We start from the raw sequence: 22,566 nt of genomic DNA, 5'->3' as shown, positions 1-22,566 counted from the left end.
ACATGCAGCTGCTGGGTGACCTTGGGCCAGTCACACTTCTCTGAAGTCTCTCAGCCCCACTCACCTCACAGAGTGTTTGTTGTGGGGGAGGAAGGGAAAGGAGAATGTTAGCTGCTTTGTGACTCCTTCGGGTAGTGATAAAGCGGGATATCAAATCCAAACTCTTCTTCTTCTTCTTCTTGTGTTCTTGCCTATGCGTATTTCAATGTGAGACCACAAGATAGGACCAACTATGTGTCTAAATATGCAATGCAGATTTGCACAATGTGGCATCTTCATCTCTCTCCTTTTCCCACTCAACTTCTGTGCTGGGAATAGTTTTACAGATTCCAAACTTTCTGAATCGGCTTCAAACAGCTGCCATTATTTAAAACAATCTGCTGGTTTGGGGGGGGGGGATGTTATTTGCCTCCCCACCTCTCCCCAGATTACATTTATTTTGTAGAAGCAATATTTGGTCCTGGGAGATATAACAGGTTTAACATCTATTATGTCATATGGATTTGAGCAGAGACACAAATGGTTGAGATCACCGGAGCAGGCGGAAATGAAAATTGGGTTATATTTATTGCAGGCCGTCCATTTTCTTTAGTGATATACGAAAAGGGGGGGGGAGAGCAGGGGGAGAGTGATTCAGTGCAGGGTTCCTGTTTGTAATTTAAGCTGGCAGTATAAACTGGCAAAATAAACCGAAATGTATTGTTTGGAACAAACACACATGTGTGAAGAGGTGCAGATGGGCTGGCTGATATTCAGTGGGTTTGTTGTTTTACAGAGAAACCGAAAACAGGAATTCGCAAGAGGGACCTGCAACCAAAAGGTTGCAGTCTGTTGCGTTCCTGTTCAGTGCTTTAAGCAGTAAACATGCCCATCTCTACAATACTCCATTGCATTCCCTGTTCTGCCTGCTTTTCTGTCGCTGCATCTCCCAAGAGGCAGTACAGTGGTGCCCCGCAAGACGGAAAACCCGCTAGACGAAAGGGTTTTCCGTTTTGGAGGTGCTTTGCAAAACGAATTGGCTATAGGCTTGCTTCGCAAGACGAAAATGCCTTGCGATTCCTGGGTTTTTTCCCCCTCCCCCCCCTTTTTCCCAAGCCCCTAAGCCGCTTAACAGCTGTTCGCTAAGCCGCTTAACAGCTGATCTAAGCCGCTTATCAGCTGATCTAAGCCGCTAATAGCCTTTTAGCAGCTAATCCGCTAATCCCTTAAGCCTTTAATAGCCGCTGATAGCCTTTTAGCAGCTAATCCGCTAATCCCTTAAACCTTTAATAGCCGCTAATAGCCGCTAAACCGCTAATAGCGCTAATAGCGCTAATCCGCTAATGGGCTTGCTTCGCAAGACGAAGAAAACCGCAAGATGAAGAGACTCGCGGAACGGATTCTTTTCGTCTTGCGAGGCACCACTGTACATGGGTCCTCATTGGGCTGCTTCTTCCCCCACTTAAGTCTCTTTCCCTAAGTTTATTTATTTTGGGCATTTCTGCAAATTGCGAGGTTTTTTTCTTTCTTTTTTATATATATATATTTTATTAGGAATTACAACATAACATTTTATCAATAAAATATATCATCCTTAATTTCCCCCCTAATTTCCCCCCTCCCCAAAAAAGAACCCACCCTGCTCTCCCCCACTAGACTTCCCCCAGCTCCCCCCTCTGGTTTTTCCAGACTTGTAATTCTCTGCATATTATAAAATTGTAAAGATCCTTAACCTGTCGGTCCGTGTGTTATTAATAATAAATTTGTGAATGTTTATTCAAAACCTGCCAAGGAGTCCAATTCATTTTGTTGTTTCTTTAAATACTTTGTAAAAGGTTCCCATTCTTCTTTGAAGTCATAATTGTCCTTGTCCCGCGATTTGTGTGTCAGTTTCACCAGTTCCGCATAGTCCGTCAGTTTCTCTTGCCACAGTTCTTTAGTTGGGGTTTCTTCATTCTTCCATCCTTGTGCTATTAAGACTCTTGCCGCCGTTGTCGTCAGTTTCTTTATGTATATATATATATAAATATATAAATATATTCTTTATGTATGCATTGTCGCATACATAAAGATATTCCTTGGCAGGTCTTTCCCTACAATCCCAAACAGAAATGCTTCAGGTTTAGAAGAAATGTTAATTGGAACATTTTCTTCAACTCATTATATATCATTTCCCAAAATTTTCTAATCTGTGAGGTTTTTTCAAGTCTGCTAATCCCACCCTCGCTGGGGTGCCAATTTGAATAAAATATGGGGGGGCAGGTAAACCCTACCCCACATAATCAATCACAATAGTGGCCGCATGCCCAATATTTGAATGGCAATGGCCATCGCCTTGGGGTGCAGCCCCCTCAAATATTTTATTGGGGGGGGGGAGGGATAGCAGGCCCTAGGAGCTGGCTCCTGTTCTCCCTCATATATATGGATGCTGTTTGGCTTTGTTGGTATAGTGTGAGACACTTAATCTCAGCATCGTGGGTTTGAGCCTTTGAGGCATTGCAAAGTATTGCTGCTGACCTTTAAAGCCCTAAACAGCCTCAGCCCTGTATACCTGAAGGAGCGTCTCCACCCCCATCGTTCAGCCCGGACACTGAGGTCCAGCGCCGAGGGCCTTCTGGCAGTTCCCTCGCTGTCAGAAGCAAAGTTACAGGGAAACTGTCAGAGGGCCTTCTCGGTGGTGGCGCCCGCGCTGTGGAACACCCTCCCATCAGATGTCAAAGAAACAAACAACTACAGTGGTGCCTCGCAAGACGAAAAGAATCCGTTCCGCGAGTCTCTTCGTCTTGCTGTTTTTTTCGTCTTGCGAAGCAAGCCCATTAGCGGATTAGCGCTATTAGCGCTATTAGCGGTTTAGCGGCTATTAGCGGCTATTAAAGGCTTAAGAGATTAACGGATTAGCTGCTAAAAGTCTATTAGCGGCTATTAAAGGTTTAAGGGATTAGCGGATTAGCTGCTAAAAGGCTATTAGCGATTTAGATCAGCTGATAAGCGGCTTAGATCAGCTGTTAAGCGGCTTAGGGGCATGGGAAAAAGGGGGGAGGGGAAAAAACCCCAGGAATCGCAAGACATTTTCGTCTTGCAAAGCAAGCCCATAGCAAATTCATTTTGCGAAGCACCTCCAAAACGGAAAACCCTTTCGTCTAGCGGGTTTTCCGTCTTGCGAGGCATTCGTCTTGCGGGGCACCACTGTATCTGACTTTTAGAAGACATCTGAGGGCAGCCCTGTCTAGGGAAGTTTTTAACGTTTGATGTTTTATTGTGTTTATAATATTCTGTTGGGAGCCGCCCAGAATGGCTTAGGGAAACCCAGCCAGATTGGTGGCGTATAAATAATAAATTTTATTATTGGACTAGATGATCCTCATGGTCCCTTCCTACACTACAGTTCTACAATTCTGTAAGCACTCACGGCACTGCTACCAGAACAAACTGGATGAAAAGTAGTACAATGGTACCTTGGGTTAAGAACTTAATTCGTTCTGGAAGTCTGTTCTTAACCTGAAACCGTTCTTAACCTGAAGCACCACTTTAGGTAATGGGGCCTCCCACTGCCGTTGCGACACCACCGTGTGATTTCTGTTCTCATCCTGAAGCAAAGTTCTTAACCTGAGGTACTATTTCTGGGTTAGCGGAGTCTGTAACCTGAAGCATCTGTAACCCGATGTACCACTGTATAAAGAGTTTGGGCTCAGGCCAAAGAGACCAGAGTTTAAATGCCAACTAGTCTGTGTGTGTTGTTGCCGCTGCTGTTCTGTGAAATGGAAGCGCAGCATTTCAGGACTTGAATATTGAAAGAGTTGGTTCTTTATGCTGACCTTAACGTTAATTAAAATGATTTGCAAACTACTTTTAAGGGCTCCATTGGTGCCAGAAGGTGGGACAATATAAGAGCTGTATATATAAATGGGGGGGGGGTTGGGGGTGGAATCCTATTGACGGTTTTAATGATTTTTCATTTTTATTAAGCTGTCTCGAGTGCTGGAAGAGGATGGGGTAGAAAAATTAATAATCCACAGAGGATCCGGCACGACTGCTGTAGTCTCAGTCTATTGTTACATGCAGACAAAGGCATTTGACCTTGAACTGAACATCTTGAATAGGATTGCTAATTGGCAGCAGCTCTTTAGAAAAATAAAATATAAAAATCAGGATTTATTTCTTGCCACATACATGCACAGCGGCATGTGCTGTGGTGAAAATAAATGGCATCATTCTCAATTCAAAACCTTGCTTGCGGCTGTTCTTCCTCAACGCTCCCAGCGCTGCTCATTTTCAGCGATAAAGTATAATTTTTTTCTACGGGGGGGGGAGGCCTTGGTGACATCTATAATTACATTTAATAATCAGTTCTCACAATCTGATTTTTGGGGGTGAGTGGGATACTCCCACCATTAAAAAACAACAACAGCAACACCAAACTGATAAATTGGCCTTTGATAACACAATTGAAAAAGCTGCATAGTTCTTGTTATAAGATTTGCCATTTTCTTAATTCAACTGCAGAAAATGGTTCCTACGTGGGGGAAACTGCCAATTTCGGTTTTCCTCAAGTTTGGCTCATCACATTTTCACATCAGTTTGCTTCGAGGGGGGGGGGGGAAGTCTCTCAGAAATACTTCAGCATTTTAGTGCACCTTTCTCCCGATATGCGAATTTTTCTGTGCAATTTTGCCTTATACACACATTTCCTGGAAGCTGGTTTGTGATTTGTAATACATTTTGTGGTGCTATTGTCAACAAGGATATGCATTGTAATGCATGCCCTCCCCCCCCCAAAAAAATGTACATTATTTCACACTTTTATATATATTGAAACCATCACTTCTCTGAATTTTTCCCAAATTGTTTCCGTTTCCAATTCATGTCAGGAAGTACTAATTGAGCCAAACCGAATTCCTTCTCCCATTTCTGTTCCTAAGCCTTGCTGGTTGCCTTCTCTCTGTGTCTCTCTCTCCTCTCTCGCACATCTCCTCTCCTCTTTCCCTTCTCTGTCTCTGACAATATTGCTGGGCAAATGAAGATTTCTGTGTCATCTTCCCAACTTCGGTGACACTCCTCCCAGGCTGGTTAGACTTGCCGTTTCTGAAGCCCAAATAAGTGAGCTTTTAATGAGCGCGAAGGCTCATTTAATAGTTGGTTCGGGTACTTAGTAGTTCCTCTTATTTAACGGTGGCAGAATTATAGGACATGAAGGGCGGGGTGATTAATAGACCTACCTGTGCATAGTGAAGTCTAACAGTTCCTTAATGGTGCAAACTGCCTTAAGAATTTATTATTGTTTGGGGAGAGAGAGTGGGGAGGAGGCAGATGTCTAGTTGAGTGGTGATGCATTGTTGCTGAAGTTAATCACTGCTCCAAAATAATAGTGCTGGATTTTAGTGAGCGTTGGTGCCTTTCAGCTGAATTGAGACCCATCTGAAGTATTTGCAAGCTTTGTCCAGGGTGCAGGGAGCTCATCTGGATTTTGGAAAGTTGGCACCTGGCTCATAACATGGATATATGCATGGTCAGGGGGAAAACAATGCTGTCCAGGGTTGTAAAGACTGCGGAGGGAATAATTAGGTGCACTCTTCCCGCCTTGGATCAAATCTACGTTTCCAGGTGCCATAAGAAAGCTGCAGAGATAGTGCAGGATAATACGCACCCCAGAAATGATCTCTTTCAGCTTCTGCCTTCTGGAAGAAGGTACAGGGTTATAAAGACTAGGACTAGCCACCTGAGAAACAGTTTCTATCCAAATGTGATTTTGGTTTTAAACGCAGTGTAAGGTAGTCTCTAGGGTCACGGGTGGCGCTGTGGGTTAAAGCCGACTTGCCGATCAGAAGGTTGGCGGTTCAAATCCCCGCGACGGGGTGAGCTCCCGTTGCTCATTCCCTTCTCCTGCCAACCTAGCAGTTTGAAAACACGTCAAAGTGCAAGCAAATAAATAGGTACCACTCCGGCGGGAAGGTAAACGGCATTTCCGTGTGCTTCTCTGGTTCGCCAGAAGCAGCTTGGTCATGCTGGCCACATGACCCGGAAGCTGTACTCCAGCTCTCTCGGCCAATAAGGAGAGATGAGCACTGCAACCTCAGAGTGGGTCATGACTGGACCTAATGGTCAGGGGTCCCTTTACCTTTACCTTTACACTTTAAAAGCTGATAGGTTTCCATGTGGCTCCCAGGTGGTCACACATCTCTGTGTTGACTTAGTCCAGACCTGCATACCTTTGGTAAGGCTTGTGTGTCTTCATCAAAACCCCATGTATTTTTAGACCACACCCCTCCTATAGTTTCTTCTGGGACATGCCTTGTTTCATGTAGGAGAGGGAAAAGCATATGAGGAGGGTGGGGGAAGGGAGGGAAACATACTAGGAGGACCCTTTACTTTTGGTACATGTGTCAAAATAAAGTGAATAGCTGCCAGAGCTGCAGAGCAGATGGTTTTAAGAAAATATGAGTAGATGTTGGGTGTGGAAAGCAATACGACTCTGTGGAATCAGATTTGCCAGATCTGTAGGGAGTCTCGTGCAGAATCCATCTCCTTTCCAATAGGGATAATATTCTGTAGGAGAAAAACCTTGCAAGCGCAGAGGTGGGAGAATACTGAAGGAGCAGGGCGATGCTACAGCCACATGAATTTAAAAGTTGAGCGCTTTTAACTTGGCAGCTGCCTCAGTGTGGAGGACAAATGTATAACTAAATTGCACATTCAATGGCCTGTAGGGCACTTAATATTTTCACAGTTACCATTCATGTCAACATTTATCTTGTTTTCAGATTATTACCCTCCGGATATATCCATTCCAGTCAGCCACTGGGGAGGGAGAGATGTCGATTATATTAGATACCTGCATCCAAATGCTTCTAAATACATAACGTGCTGCCTCTCTGACTCTCTTTCCTCCAACATCACTCGCTGCTCCCATCTTTGGGCTGGTCTGTTTCATTGTGGCCTGCTGCTGACACCTCCACCACCCAAATAATCCCTCTAGCTTCCAAACTTCTCTATTTTTCCCTATTCCCATTTGTGGGCCTTTCTCTCACCAACAACGGCACTGTGCCTGATTAGCCTTCCCCCTGTGCTGTGACATCACAGCAGGGCGGCCAATGCCAAGGCAGCACCTGTTACATATAAAAGCATAGGCAATGTGAATATGTTGACTACTTGCCAGTGTATCTCCTTGTACTTACAAAGCTGTAAAATTTGTAAAGCATACGGCTTTACCTCTGCAGCTAAAGAAACATTGGATTAGTGTCAGGCTGATGGCTTCTCATTCTATGTACTGAGTTTATATGCAAGATTACCTCCTAAATGCTGGTTGTACTTCTTTTCTAGGCAGGCCAACAACTCTTTCTTTTGAAAGCAGGTGTAACATCCCTGCTATTCTGCTCTAAGATTTGCAGTTCTGAAAATTATAGTATTTGCAACCTGGATAACACACACACACACATGCAGATTTTCTTGTGGTTTCCGGTATTTTTTAGCAGACTATTGGAGCCTGAAGACTGCGTAAAATGGCTTTTCGTTTTTATCTCCTTGATCGCTGCAAGGAGTTCCTTTCTTGTTATCAGAGCTATTGGCAGCTGTTGGGTGGGTCAGAACCAGCAACTCAAGAGTGGAGATGGTGCCTGGTTTGAACTGAGCCAGAGACTGATCTGAGGCTGAGAACTGCAACACACTGGGCTGGTCCTTGTGTAACTTTCTCCTGCAGTCAGCCCAATGCATAGGGGGTTGGGCCATGGCGTTGCACAAATCCAACTCATCCCTACCCACCAAGAATTTCATCCTCACCATATGAGGATGGACTGTCTATTTTTGGTGTGCATGTGTACAAATGGCGTGGCTCACATTATTGCTTTTCCTAATTAGTCTCATAACGCAAGAAAGTTGTATGCACAGATATGGTTTCCACAGAAATCACTTGGACCTTTCCGAGCACAATTCAAAGCGTTGGTGCTGACCTTTAAAGCCCTAAACGGCCTCGGTCCTGTATACCTGAAGGAGCGTCTCCACCCTCATCGTTCAGCCCGGACACTGAGATCCAGCACTGAGGGCCTTCTGGCAGTTCCCTCATTGCGAGAAGTAATGCTACAGGGAACCAGACAGAGGGCCTTCTCGGTAGTGGCGCCCGCCCTATGGAACGCCCTCCCTTCAGATGTGAAGGAAATAAGCAGCTATCTTCTCTTTAAAAGACATCTGAAGGCAGCCCTGTTTAGGGAAGTTTTTAATATTTAATGCTGTATTGTTTTTAACACTTGATTGGAAGCTGCCCAGAGTGGCTGGGGAAACTCAGCCAGATGGGCGGGGTATAAATAATAAATTATATTATATTGTATATATTACCGTATTTTTCGCCCTATAGGACGCACCGGCCCATAGGACGCACCTAGTTTTTTGGGGGGGAAATCAAGAAAAAAAAAATTATTTCCCCCCCAGGTTTGCGCAGCCATACCCAAGCTAGAAGAGGGAGATGGAGCGCACCGTCTCCCTCTTCTGCCTTCAGGGACAGCCTCTCTAGCCTCCGTGGGGCAGCAGCTTGCCCCGCTGTCCCCCAAGGTTGTAGGGCTGGTGGGGGGGGGAGAAGCAAGCTTGCTTCTCTCCCCCCCCCAGCCTCCAGATCAGGTGGGGGAATAGCGGGGTGGCGGTGCTCCGCCTCCCCGCTATCCCCCGAGGTTGTGGGGCTGTCAGTGGGGAAAAGCAAGCCTGCTTCTCCCCCCTCCCCCGCCAGCCTCCAGATCAGGTCCGGGAATAGCGGGGTGGCGGTGCTCCGCCTCCCCGCTATCCTCCGAGGTTGTGGGGCTGGCAGGGGGGAAAAGCAAGCCTGCTTCTTCCCCCGCCAGCCTCCAGATCAGGTCGGGGAATAGCGGGGTGGCGGTTCTCCGCCTCCCCGCTATCCCCCGAGGTTGTGGGGCTGGCAGGGGGGAAAAGCAAGCCTGCTTCTTCCCCCGCCAGCCTCCAGATCAGGTCGGGGAATAGCGGGGTGGCGGTTCTCCGCCTCCCCGCTATCCTCCGAGGTTGTGGGGCTGGCAGGGGGGAGAAGCAAGCCTGCTTCTCCCCCCCGCCAGACTATAGATCAGGTGGGGGAATAGTGGGGTGGCGGTGCTCCGCCTCCCCTCTATCCCCCGAGGTTGTGGGGCTGTCAGGGGGGAAAAGGAAGCCTGCTTCTCTCCCCCCCCCGCCAGCCTCCAGATCATGTCGGAGAATAGCGGGGTGGCGGTGCTCCGCCTCCCCGCTATCCTCCGAGGTTGTGGGGCTGTTAGGGGGGAAAAGCAAGCCTGCTTCTCCCCCTGTCAGCCTCCAGATCAGGTCGGGGAATAGCGGGGTGGCGGAGCTCCGCCTCCCCGCTATCCTCCGAGGTTGTGGGGCTGGCAGGGGGGAAAAGCAAGCCTGCTTCTCCCCCTGCCAGCCTCCAGATCAGGTCGGGGAATAGCGGGGTGGCGGAGCTCCGCCTCCCCGCTATCCTCCGAGGTTGTGGGGCTGGCAGGGGGGAAAAGCAAGCCTGCTTCTTCCCCCGCCAGCCTCCAGATCAGGTCGGGGAATAGCGGGGTGGCGGCGCTGCGCCTCCCCGCTATCCTCCGAGGTTGTGGGGCTGGCAGGGGGGAAAAGCAAGCCTGCTTCTCCCCCCCCCCAGCCTCCAGACCAGGTCGGGGAATAGCGGGGTGGCGGCGCTGCGCCTCCCCGCTATCCTCCGAGGTTGTGGGGCTGGCAGGGGGGAAAAGCAAGCCTGCTTCTCCCCCCCCCCCAGCCTCCAGACCAGGTCGGGGAATAGCGGGGTGGCGGCGCTGCGCCTCCCCGCTATCCTCCGAGGTTGTGGGGCTGGCAGGGGGGGAAAGCAAGCCTGCTTCTCCCCCCCCCCAGCCTCCAGACCAGGTCGGGGAATAGCGGGGTGGCGGCGCTGCGCCTCCCCGCTATCCTCCGAGGTTGTGGGGCTGGCAGGGGGGAAAAGCAAGCCTGCTTCTCCCCCTGCCAGCCTCCAGATCATGTCGGAGAATAGCGGGGTGGCGGTGCTCCGCCTCCCCGCTATCCTCCGAGGTTGTGGGGCTGGCAGGAGGGAGAAGCAAGCCTGCTTCTCCCCCCGCCAGCCTCCAGATCAGGTGGGGGAATAGCGGGGTGGCGGCGCTGCGCCTCCCCGCTGTCCCCCGAGGTTGTGGGGCTGTCAGGGGGGGAAAGCAAGCCTGCTTCTCCCCCCCCCCGCCAGCCTCCAGACCAGGTCGGGGAATAGCGGGGTGGCGGCGCTGCGCCTCCCCGCTGTCCCCCGAGCTTTTGGGCTGCAGGCTGCTGCCCGCAAGCCTTGGCAGCCCGCGGGACCTCCCGCCGGGTTTGCAAGACTTGCGGATAGCTTCCTGAAGCCTGGAGAGCGAGAGGGGTCGGTGCGCACCGACCCCTCTCGCTCTCCAGGCTTCAGCGAAAGCCTGCATTCGCCCCATAGGACGCACACACATTTCCCCTTCATTTTTGGAGGGGGAAAAGTTCGTCTTATAGGACGAAAAATACGGTATATTAGAAGATTATGGCACATTATGCCCCATAACTTTCTGGGTGGGTTTGAGATTTGTGGGGGTTTTTTTAATAGTAAAAAATCAAAATCTGAGGCACTACTGGAAGCCTTCACGGGCACCATGGTGCCCCTGGGCACCAGGTTGGTGACCCTTGGTCTACATTGATTGGCAGCAACTCTCTTGTGTTTTAAGAGGAGAGCAGTCTTTCATAGCCCTTCCTGGAGGTGCTTGGGATTGAACCTGGGACCTTTTGCATGCTAGACAGATGCTCTGCCACTGAGCTACAGTGCTATATCCCTGAGTTGGTCAGATTAATGGACCCTTTGCTCATCTGGCTTGCCAGTGGCATCAGTTCTAGCAGTACTTGAAATAAGGATTTCACATCATTGTAGCAGCTGATAAAAATGGACTGCTGCAATGTTCCTTCCTTCATTTGCAAATGGGGTGATGGGGGTCCTTGGATTTGTCGTGCCTTGCCTGCAGGCTGAATTTTAGAATGTCTGGCGTTGAAAGCTACAAGGGAATAATACACCTGGCCTTTTCATCTATTGCTCTTTTGCCTTTGTTTCTTTCCTTCTTCTTTTTTATGCCGCACTCTCCTGACTTATGACCTGCATTCTTGGATTCGAGCATGACGTCCTAAGTCATTACCCTTCTGCTGCCATGTATAATGCTAAAGTGAGAGTTTGATCTGCCGAAAGGGTGACATTTTTATTTGAGCGCAATTAAGCACATGAAAGATTGCTGCTGAAATGTGTGAGTCAGCAGCTCGCTTTATTCACCGCAAAGGGGGTTCTGCACATCTCAAAGCTTCTTTCTTTTCCTGCCTCCATCAAGGCTTGTGTTTACTTCCATTACAGGTGGAAGAAACATCATCCAGTGCCTCAATTCTAGCATCATTCTGGGGTGTTACATGAGTATGTTGGTAAGGGGAGAGATGGTGGCTGCCATGAAAAGCAATGGAGGATATTCTGAGATGATTCTGCAGAGTAGCTCCTTTTCCCTCCAAGGATATGGTCAGACCTCACCTGGAGTACTGTGTCCAGTTCTGGGCACCACAGTTCAAGAAGGACACTGACAAACTGGAACGTGTCCAGAGGAGGGCAACCAAAATGGTCAAAGGCCTGGAAACGATGCCTTATGAGGAACGGCTAAGGGAGCTGGGCATGTTTAGCCTGGAGAAGAGGAGGTTAAGGGGTGATATGATAGCCATGTTCAAATATATAAAAGGATGTCACATAGAGGAGGGAGAAAGGTTGTTTTCATCTGCTCCAGAGAAGCGGACACGGAGCAATGGATCCAAACTACAAGAAAGAAGATTCCACCTAAACATTAGGAAGAACTTCCTGACAGTAAGAGCTGTTCGACAGTGGAATTTGCTGCCAAGGAGTGTGGTGGAGTCTCCTTCTTTGGAGGTCTTTAAGCAGAGGCTTGACAACCATATGTCAGGAGTGCTCTGATGGTGTTTCCTGCTTGGCAGGGGGTTGGACTCGATGGCCCTTGTGGTCTCTTCCAACTCTATGATTCTATGATATGTGAGAGAAGGAATCTCAGGCATATTTCTTTGGGGAGCATAAGACAACCCCTGCTGGATTTCAGGCCAAAGGCCCATCTAGTCCAGCATCTAGTTCCCACGATGGTGCCCTGAATGGAGGACCAGACTACAACAGCACTCTCCCCTCCAGCAATTCCCAGCAAATAGCATTCAGAAGTAAAGGTGAAAAGGTAAAGGACCCCTGGGCGGTTAAGTCCAGTCAAAGGCGACTATGAGGTTGTGGTCTTCATCTTGCTTTCAGGCCGAGGGAGCTGGGGTTTGTCCACAGACAGCTTTCCGGATCATGTGGCCAGCAGGACTAAACCGCTTCTGGTGCAACGGAACACCGTGACGAAAACCAGAGTGCACGAAAATGCCGTTTACCTTCCCGCCGCAGTGGTACCTATTTATCTACTTGCACTGGTGTGCTTTCAAACTGCTAGGTTGGCAGGAGCTGGGACAGAGCAACGAGAGCTCAGTCCGTTGTGGGGATTTGAACCGCCGACCTTCTGATTGGCAAGCCCAAGAGGCTCAGTGGTATATTGCCTCTGACAGTGTGGGAGCACATACCCAGTGGAAGAATGTTTCCATTTTGGCCTGGTCCTAACACACACACACACACACACACACACACACCTTTATGAAAGTTAAATCTAGATAGGATGCACTGAGGCAGAAAGGCTGCAGCAGTAGCTGGCATTGCTTTGTTATGGGAAAATGTTAGGGGAATTCCAGGATGGAACAAATGAAAAACTCCCGCCTGATGCAACCTGCCTTCTCCATTGTTGACCAGATTACTATCCCTGCAAATCTTGCAAGCAGAATATGATGGCAATCACATTCCCTGTTGATCATCCATGCCTCCTGGTTAAGAAGTTGTGTCCGTGCAGGTATTTGCTGCACCAACTAACAGGGGAACCTTCCGAAGCTTGGGGAATAGTGGAATAGTGGTCCGTCATCATGCTGTTTGATGTTGTCCCATCTTGTCTTCGTAGCTTAGATTTTCATTTGTCTAATGGAGCATAGTTTATAGAGCCGTATATCAGTTCAAATATATAAAAGGATGTCACATAGAGGAGGGAGAAAGGTTGTTTTCTGCTGCTCCAGAGAAGCGGACACGGAGCAATGGATCCAAACTACAAGAAAGAAGATTCCACCTAAACATTAGGAAGAACTTCCTGACAGTAAGAGCTGTTCGACAGTGGAATTTGCTGCCAAGGAGTGTGGTGGAGTCTCCTTCTTTGGAGGTCTTTAAGCAGAGGTTTGACAACCATATGTCAGGAGTGCTCTGATGGTGTTTCCTGCTTGGCAGGGGGTTGGACTCGATGGCCCTTGTGGTCTCTTCCAACTCTATGATTCAATGGCATCATATGGTACAACTCATCTGTGGCTATGTATGATCCAAATGCTTTTGACGTAAGATGCCATCAGCCTAACTGTGTGTATACTGCAGTTCTGCTGGACTACAAGGTGTGGCATTAAATGCAATTTGGTATTTTAAAAGTTTTAATTTTAAAGATAGGGTTTCTAGCCCTCATCAGCAGTGGCTGGCAACCTGGGACTCCTCCAAGCTCACCATCTCACCTACTTCCCCTACCCTCCCCCCAGCAAGCAGCCACTTGGTCTCACCTGCTGAAATCCCAGAAACTAAGAGAATTTTGCTGAATAATAACAACAAAAGTCACTCGCACACAAACCGTAATCCATGAATGAGGTGCAGTCATACCTCAGGTTGAAGTAGCTCCGGGTTGAGCATTTTTGGGTTGCGCTTACTTCTGGGTTTTGCTGCTTGCGCATGCGCAGACGCTCAAAATGACATAACACGCATGCGTGGAAGCGGTGAATCGCGACCCACAGACGCAGGTTGCATTCGCTTCAGGATGCGAACTGGGTTCCTGAACAGATCCCGTTCGCATCCAGAGGTACCACTGTATTCTCCCCATTGCTGTAACCTCACTTTGGAACCATATAGTAATGGATGAGGAAGAAATCTAGTAAGTAATATGGGAGCCACTCATCGAAGAGGACAATAATTTAAAATTCCATGGACCCAATCCCTGCAGCATGTTCCTTTAGCTTCAGCCCAGGAACTAATACAAGCACTAATACAAGATATCATTCTATAATCGTCTTCATGGGAAAGGACACCCCCTGGCTTGGTCTCACTGGGTTGCTAAGGAACAAATTTTAATCCTGATTGGAGGACTCAATTAATATACCATATTTTTCGCTCTATAAGACGCACCAGATTACAAGACGCACATAGTTTTTGGAGGAGGAAAACAAGAAAAAAAAATATTCTGAATCTCAGAAGCCAGAACAGCAAGAGGGATCGCTGTGCAGTGAAAGCAGCAATCCCTCTTGCTGTTCTGGCTTCTGGGATAGCTGTACAGCCTGCATTCGCTCCATAAGACGCACACACATTTCCCCTTACTTTTTAGGAGGGAAAAAGTGAGTCTTATAGAGCAAAAAATACGGTATGTGCCTGGGCCTAGAATTGGCCAGGTCTGCACTAATGTTGATAGGATCCCCCAACTGGCTCATGGTTCTCTCTCCATCTTCCTTTTAGCCTTTCTCCAGACCTAGTCCAATTCTCAAATAAGGGAGATTATCCAGTTTCTTTTCCCTTATTATATACATAATTCATCTTTTCCTGGTGCAGGATTTGGATTGCAGAGGTACAGATTTTTTTTAAAAAGTGGAGTTAATTAAAATTTAAAAAACCAGATTCCATATTATCTTCTTTGGTATGTTAATGGGAGGAAGAATAGCTCAGTGACAGAACATATGTTTTCCATGCAGAAGATCCCAGGCTGAATCACAGGTAGTTCTAATTAAAATAATCAGTTAGGAGGTAATTTGAAAGACCTCTGCCTGTACCCCTGGAGAGTTGCTGTCAGTCAGTGTAAGTTAGATGGAGAAATAGTCAGAGATTGTATAAGACAAGTCCTGATAGTCCCTCCTTGCATTCACCGTACAAAAATATTATTTCTGTGGTCAGGTCTACAATCAAACCAAGATTACATTTCTTGAGAGTTTTGTCATTGTTCCTGTTTACATTGATAATGCAGAGACAGGAGAGGACTTGGAAAGGGTGAAGCTGACAATTTTGGTTTCTTTTGGTTTCTCATTTCCACAGCAGTTCGCAAAATGTTGCTTCGAAAAGTCCTCATGAAAATTCACCATTGGATTTCTCCTAGTGATGGAATTTTCCCTAATACAATGCATTTTTTTTTTTTGCATACTTTCCCACTAATATGTGCATCTTTCTGCACGCTTTACCCTGGTCTATGCATTCTTTGTGCGCATTACCTAGCTGGAAATCTGCATTGCAAAATTTGGAGAAGGAAAGATGCGTTGCAAAAATTTGCATTGCAAATTTCGAAGGGTGGCCGTGTTTGGATTCATTTCTGAAAAGCACCAATTAGGTAGTTCTCATTGAAATGCAAAGTGAATCAGATGTCTTCCCCATCCCAAGAGAGGGCGCCCAAATGATGCACTGAAATAATGTGCATCTGTGTTGTAAATGTCTATTGATTGTACGGCGGCCTCCCTCCTTAGAGGGCAATGCGTATTGCTTACTTCGTAATATAATAAGCCCACCCTGAGGCCTTTGCAGACTCCTCAGCTCATGGTGCTGAGTAAAATCATGAAGATCTGCCCCCAAGTCCTGCCCTGATGGCGCTGCTGTAAATAAAGGCAGGAAGCTGCTGCAAACTGCCCATGAACAACACCCTGTACAAAATTCGGAAATAAGAAACAGGCTAATTCCTGATGCATCCGTTCCACTTCGGAGCATCAAAATCTGGGGAGACATTTGAGTGTGAATTTTGGAAACATCCCTAATTAAAGCTGGCTGCTTTCAACGTATGTCTTAAGTTCTTGTTACCCTTCCCAAAGTCATTAGGAATAAGCTCTTTTAAATACTAACGAAGTTTCCCTTCTGTGTATCTTCTCTTTTTTTTTCTTTTTGCAGAGAGACCGCCACAGAGTTGTCTGGAACACTACCAAGGTAAGCAAGCTGTTCTGCTAAACCAAAATCTGTGTGTTGGCTTTGGGGAGCTGCTGAAGGGAACATGCAAAACCCTCTGACTGAAGCATCCAAGACAGCCTGTCAAGGGTTTAAGGAAAAAAGAGAACATTTGTATGTGAAACAATAGTTACAAAATATGCGGGGGATTTTTTTTTCCAGGGGGGAAGGGAGACCATTTGGCAGATAGACGCAGTTGCAGAACAGCTCTGTGGAATGGTCGATTTAGCGTGAGCGAGTGTGTGCATCTCTCTAATTGATAGGCTACCTGCTGCCCTGAGAAAGTACATCCTGGGTGAATTTCTGCTAGGTTAAGGCTTGGAACACTTAACTGGTAACCTCAGTTTGCTTTTGGATTTTTGTCTGCGTGGTTGACATTTAAGAAGAACCAGGATTTTCCCAAAGGCCCCTGTGAGTCTTTTAAGAGACTAGAGAGGGAGAATTATTTCCCGATTCAGCATAGTTGCCCTTAGGTGTTGTAGAATCATTGAAATGTAGAGTTGGATATGATTCTGAGGGCCATCTAGTTCAACTCTCTGCAGTGCAAGAATCACAGCTAAAGAATTATTGACAAATAGCCATCCAAACTGCTATATTTTCCACTCCATGAGACGCACCTGACCATAAGCCGCACCTAGTTTTTAGAGGAGGAAAATGAGGAAAAAAATATTCTGAATCAAATGTTGTACTAAACTATTTAATAAACTACCGGTATATCAGAATAGTATTTCGACTATGTAAAGTGAACAGCAGTCAACAGTGGCATTAAGAACCATCATCACTGTCATTAACAAATGAAGAGAGATTTTATCCCCTAGTAAGGGGGGCAGGCAATGGAAATGTATGAGCTTCCCACATTGAGTCCCTTAGATCTAAGGACTGTATGGTTTAATGAAGCTAAAAGAAGTGGGACTTTCTTCCTTTTTCTTCATTGCTGAGAGCTCTGGGGGCTTTCATATGAGGGAGGAATGAGGGAGAAATCTGATTCAATTCCCATTTAAAGTCCAACCTAACTAATTCACACCTTCGTACACAACACAAGGACCAAACCACAGCCACCCTTCAAATTTCACACTTCTGCAAAGGAAGGCACTACTGTCCTGGCAAGACCAGTGGTGGAAGGAGGGACTTGCATAGTGGCACATCGCCTGTGGGGACGTGGAACATCACCCACATGAGCGTCATCCCAAGTGGGTGGCACATACGTGCGCACCCATCCCAATGGGGCAGCCGAACACGGGGTCAGAGGGATTACATGGCTCCCACTGTGCTTGTTTTACACGTGTGTAAGCGGCTCCTGTCCTGCTTTGCTGCTTTAAAGCGAGCGCAGCATTCGCTTCATAAGACACACAGACATTTCCCCTTACTTTTTAGGAGGAAAAAAGTGTGCCTTATGGAACGAAAAATACGGTATGTTTAGACACCTCTAATGACGGAGAGCCCACCACTTTCCACACAAGCCTGTGTGTGCTCATCCTCAATTCACCTCCATTTGCTAGCTTTACAAAGGGGAAGGGGTTTTCTAGTGCTTCAGAAAGCTGCAAAGCCTCATTAGCCAGAGTTGACAGGAATAATAATACAGTCATATCTCGGGTTGAAGTAGCTTCGGGATAAGTATTTTTGGGTTGCGCGCTGCGGCGACCTGGAAGTAACAGGGTGTGTTAGTTCCGGGTTTCGCCACTCGTGCATGCTCAGACGGTCAAAATGATGTCACACGCATGTGCGGAATCTGCGAATCGCGACCTGCGCACGCGGAGACATGCGGACATGGGTTGCGTTCACTTCTGGATGCAAACGGGGCTCCGAAACGGATCCCTTTCGCATCCAGAGGTACCACTGTAATAATAATAATAATAATAATAATAATAATAATAAACAATAAAAACCATATTTACTCGAATGTAATGTGTCATCGAATCTAATGTGCACCCTAATTTTCGCAACGTAATTTGGCAAAAAAAGTGTGCATTAACGTTGGAGTAAATATGGTATTACATGGCCTTTACTAACAGGTCGTGAAGCGGGTAACAACAATGTAAAATTCAGGGTTAAAACAAATTGCAGACACTGGAATAAGGATTATTCACCATGTTGATGAAGCCTCTGTCATGCTTCCACCTGCCTTGCCTACGCAAGGTCCCAGGTTCAGTCCCAGGTAGGACTGGGAGAGATTCCCCTGTTTGCAACCCTGGAGAGCTGCTGCCAGTCCGTGTAGACACTACTGAGCTAGATAGACCAATGGTCTGACTCAGTGTAAGGCGGCTTCCTCTGTTTCCCACCTCTCTTTCCAAGGGATAGCTCAATCGGTAGACCATTCGACTCTTAATCTCAGGGTTGTGGGTTCGAGACCCACGTTGGGCAAAAGGTTCCCGCATTGCAGGGGGTTGGACTAGATGATCCTTGTGGTCCCTTCCAACTCTACAGTTCTATGATTCCATATTCCGCCGTCTGACTGGGTTGCCCAGCCACTCTGGGTGGCTTCCAAAAAATTAAAACATAGTAAGACATCAAACATTAAAAACTTATCTGTACAGGGCTGCTTTCAGATGTCTTCTAAAAGTCAGAGAATTGTTTATTTCCTTATGAAGCATTTATTTCTATATACCGTATTTTTCCGTGTATAAGACTAGGTTTCCCCCCTAAAAAATAATGTCAAAAATTAGGGGGCTTCTTATACTCTGGGCCATCTCCCCCCATTTTCTTAAATCTGAGTCCCCAAAAATAGGGGGCGTCTTATACATGGGGGGCGTCTTATAGATGGAAAAATACAGTATGTGTTTGTATACACTGAATATATCGGCCTGCTGTACAAAGATTGAGTCAAATCTGTTGTTCCTCTCACTTCTCCCTCTCCCTCCACCTTCCACTCTCATGTGGCCCCTGGAAGGCTGTTCAGGAAGCAATGTGGCCCTTGGGTTTCAAAAGCTTCCTTACCCCTCTCCTAGGATCAGATGATGTTGCTTCCTGAACTCTGTTGATATATGTGTTTTGGTTATGAAATAGCATTGGTGTTGCATTTTGCAGCTTATAACCCCCAGCAAATTCTTTCATGTCCCAAAGTTGTGCTAATGTAGCCTGCCGTTTGTCCCTCACACCCAGTGAAGGGACCTATCACAGACCTGCGGGCTTTTTTGGAGGTAAATTCAGAAGTTGCCCCGTTTGCAAAGCAACCAAACGCTTGAAACTCACATACGTACAGAAGCTTGCTTTATGCTTTGCTCCTCATTCCACTCTTGCCTGTTCCTTATTATTCCATCAAATGGCTTTTCTTTTTTTTAATGAGCTTCATGATGTGGCAGGGAGACGGAGTGAGAGAAAAGGGGTTCTTCGGTGAATATTGTATTGCAATTTGATGTTTATTCATAATGAAAAACGTGCAGCATGGAAACAGAGATACCCTCACTGCAATTATACTACAGCTTGTTAACAACCATTTTCACAACGCTATTTATTATAACCGTGCTTCTGTTTTCCTGCTGGAATGTGTGCAAAGTGTGGCAGAACCTTGCTTTCTGCAGAGTGCTGGGCCTTGTTTTGCTAAAGATTTTGATCATATTGATAAGATGTCTTGTCTTATTTTTGTGAGTTCTGGGCAATTTTGCCCTCCCTCCCTAGATAGCAGTCTGGCGAGCACAGTCTTGTTGCATATAAATTGTCTGTTTCCCCTCTCTCTCTTGCCCTGGTTTTTAGACTTCTGATAGCTTCATCTGTGTTGTGGAACACTCTGGTGCAATTTGAAGCAAGGCATCTGAAGTTATTTTGTTTATTTACCAGTTAATGATTGTCGGAGCATGACACTTTTGTGATTTATTTTTATTCTTCAGAGCTACAAAGGTACTGTTGCTACTCTTTCAAGAAGACGATTCAAAGCAGTTGCAATCTCTAGCTGTGCTGCTGGAATCGCTTCCTAATCATTTAACGGCGCATAGGTTCATCCACTGTGTCGTGGGATAACGGTTTTGAGATCTGTACATGATGATATGTAATTACACCGGATATTGTTAATCTAATTTTGGCTGGCATTTAACTGGCAATGGACATGGTCTTTTTTTTCCAGTAGAAATCAATTAGGAGCAAAAGAAAATTAAAGCCTTGATTTATTTATTTTTAAGAGATGCCTTCAAATGCTTCCATTTCTCCCCTTCCTTTTAATAAACTTAATCTCACTTTGAATGCTTGCCTTTGTTAAAATTAAAATATAGTGGCATGTCACTAGGGGGAAAAATAAATTTGTATAAGTAATATGTGACTTATTGAAATGAGAACAAAGAAACACCTGAGATTAATACAGTTGTTTCTCACACTTGTACCTGTTGGAAATCCGCAGTTTCTTAAAAGCCTCCCCCCTTTTTTGGAAGCCACTTTTCATTACGTGACATAGCTTTTTCTGTCTGCATGCTCTTCTGACCGATTGGTCATTTGTTTTCTGTTTGAAAAGATATCATAGTTGCATTCTGATGGTGAAAAGCCTGTTGCTTACTGGCCGTTACAGAACAACAATAATTAAAACCTAAAAGGATTAGCTAAGGGTGCAGGCAAACCAATGTTGCTACTAAAACAAAGAGCAACACTACGGAGATTGCTGGGTGGACAATCTAGCCTGCTAGAGGAGAAACAGAGAGCGCTGTGTGTGATTTGTGTCTCCAGCTTCGCTAGCGATATCCTGATAAACATGTATTCTCAGTAAGTGTCCTTAATCATGAAAAAAATGACTGCTTCAGCAATCTCAGATATAGCTAAAGTTGAAAGACTAAAAGAGTGTCAGGAGCTCAGCCTACACTTGAGTAGGACCCTGGCAGAGACACATGCCCAACTGGCATGTTCTCTCCCTCCTGGTCGATTATTCGGGAGCTTCAAAAGCTTTCTTCTGCCCGAACATCAAAGTGACCGATGCCAACCGACACTGGCACACAGGGATCCGGAGAGTTTGTGCAGTTGCGTAATAGACCTCAGCAACTCAGCATTTTGGCTAATCTACTTTATTTACATATATACACACACGGAGCACTGCAACATGGCTCCCTCTCTAGCATCAGACAGCAAAGAGGAAAAGAACAAAGGACAATAGTCCCACTTCACGGAGCACAGTAACACAAACATCCTGTCTCCGTCACTTCCCACGTTGTGGAGTCAAAACATATACCACCATGTGATGACAACAATCCCATGACTGCAATCACGGAGCAGGAATTCTAACAAGTAGTTGACCCCCACTCCTCTGTTCTACTTCTTCCAGGTTAAAGAAAGGACATGGGCGCTCAGAAGCTCTCTTTGATGTGGGTCACAACTTTGGTGACTTAGGATTTTATACTTGCCATTGATACAGGGTGTGTGCATGTCTGGTTGTGCATGTTCAATTGGTGCTAAGGTTGGCAAAGTGGGTTCCACCCTCCTGTGCAACAGAATGTTATCATGTCCTGTCACTTTCAGACAGACACTTTCAGACATGCGACAGTGTGCTAGCTGCTCCGATATCTGAGCATCTGGAAGATTATTTTTCCCCAAAAAGACCAGGTTATCTGAAATGCTACCTGCTTCAATGTAGACCTGAAAGATGACTTGGCTTCCCTGGGGGAAATCACACGCTATCATAGGGCAATGACCACACAAAAGGCGTCTTCTGCAGTTGCCCCTGTTCTGTGGAGTCTCCTTACCTCTGCCATATGTGAAGCAGCAACCATCAGTTGCTTCAGATGTCTTTTTGCCCGGGCTTTTCCTGAACCCTAAGATTGGGCCCAGTTTCACATGTTTGAATTGCTGATTTATTTGCATTGGTATACTTTTTGTATTGCTGTTTTACTGGTTTTAGGCTGTGTTTTTACTTTCATGATGCAGAGTTTAAGTGGTATATACAGTGGTGCCCCACAAGACGAATGCCTCGCAAGACGGAAAACCTGCAAGACGAAAGGGTTTTCCGTTTTCAGAGGCGCTTCGCAAGACGAAAATTGACAAAAATTTTTGAGGGTTTTTTCCGCTCCAAAACCCCTTTTTCTGAAGCGCTAACTCCCTTAAGCCTTTAATAGGCATTAATAGCCCTTAAACTGCCAATAGCGCTAATAGCGCTAATCCGCTAATGGGCTTGCTTCGCAAGACGAAAAAACCGCAAGACGAAAAGACTCGCGGAACGGATTTTTTTCGTCTTGCGAGGCACCACTATAAATGCTTGTAAGTAAAATGAATAAATTAGCTCTTTAAGATGGAAAAGTTTTAAAAGGAGCTTGGGGAGGCCTTGGACTTGTAAGGGGGTCCCTAGGACTGCGGAGTCTAGTGTGGACTATCATGGGTAGGCAAACTAAGGCCTGGGGGCCTGGATCCGGCTCAATCGCCTTCTAAATCCAGCCCGCGGACGGTCCAGGAACCTACCTGAGTAGTGTGTGTCCTTTTATTTAAAATGCATCTTTGGGTTATTTGTGGGGCCTGCCTGGTGTTTTTACATGAGTAGAATGTGTGTTTTTGATTTAAAATGCATCTTTGGGTTATTTGTGGGGCCTGCCTGGTGTTTTTACACAAGTAGAATGTGTGTTTTTGATTTAAAATGCATC

At 46.3% G+C, this 22,566-nt stretch overlaps 2 protein-coding genes across 19 annotated transcripts in view; one reads left to right on the top strand and one right to left on the bottom strand.

Moving 5' to 3' along the window:
* LOC310659256 (uncharacterized protein) overlaps window positions 1–22,566 on the bottom strand; it is a 516,050-nt gene that overhangs the window by 56,941 nt on the left and 436,543 nt on the right. The window lies entirely within an intron of this gene.
* CELF2 (CUGBP Elav-like family member 2) overlaps window positions 1–22,566 on the top strand; it is a 523,411-nt gene that overhangs the window by 86,464 nt on the left and 414,381 nt on the right. For all 18 annotated transcript variants that reach the window (XM_083402110.1, XM_083402120.1, XM_083402090.1 and 15 more), the window contains exon 2: window positions 15,971–16,006. In XM_083402110.1, coding sequence (XP_083258236.1) covers window positions 15,971–16,006 — 36 coding nt within the window. The remainder of the gene's footprint in view (window positions 1–15,970; window positions 16,007–22,566) is intronic.

The sequence above is a fragment of the Podarcis tiliguerta genome (genome assembly GCF_965153285.1).
Source record: "Podarcis tiliguerta genome assembly, chromosome: 10".
Classification (NCBI taxonomy): Eukaryota; Metazoa; Chordata; class Lepidosauria; order Squamata; family Lacertidae; genus Podarcis; species Podarcis tiliguerta.
Note: the sequence above shows the minus strand (reverse complement) of the source record. Positions and strands in the feature narration are given on the sequence as shown.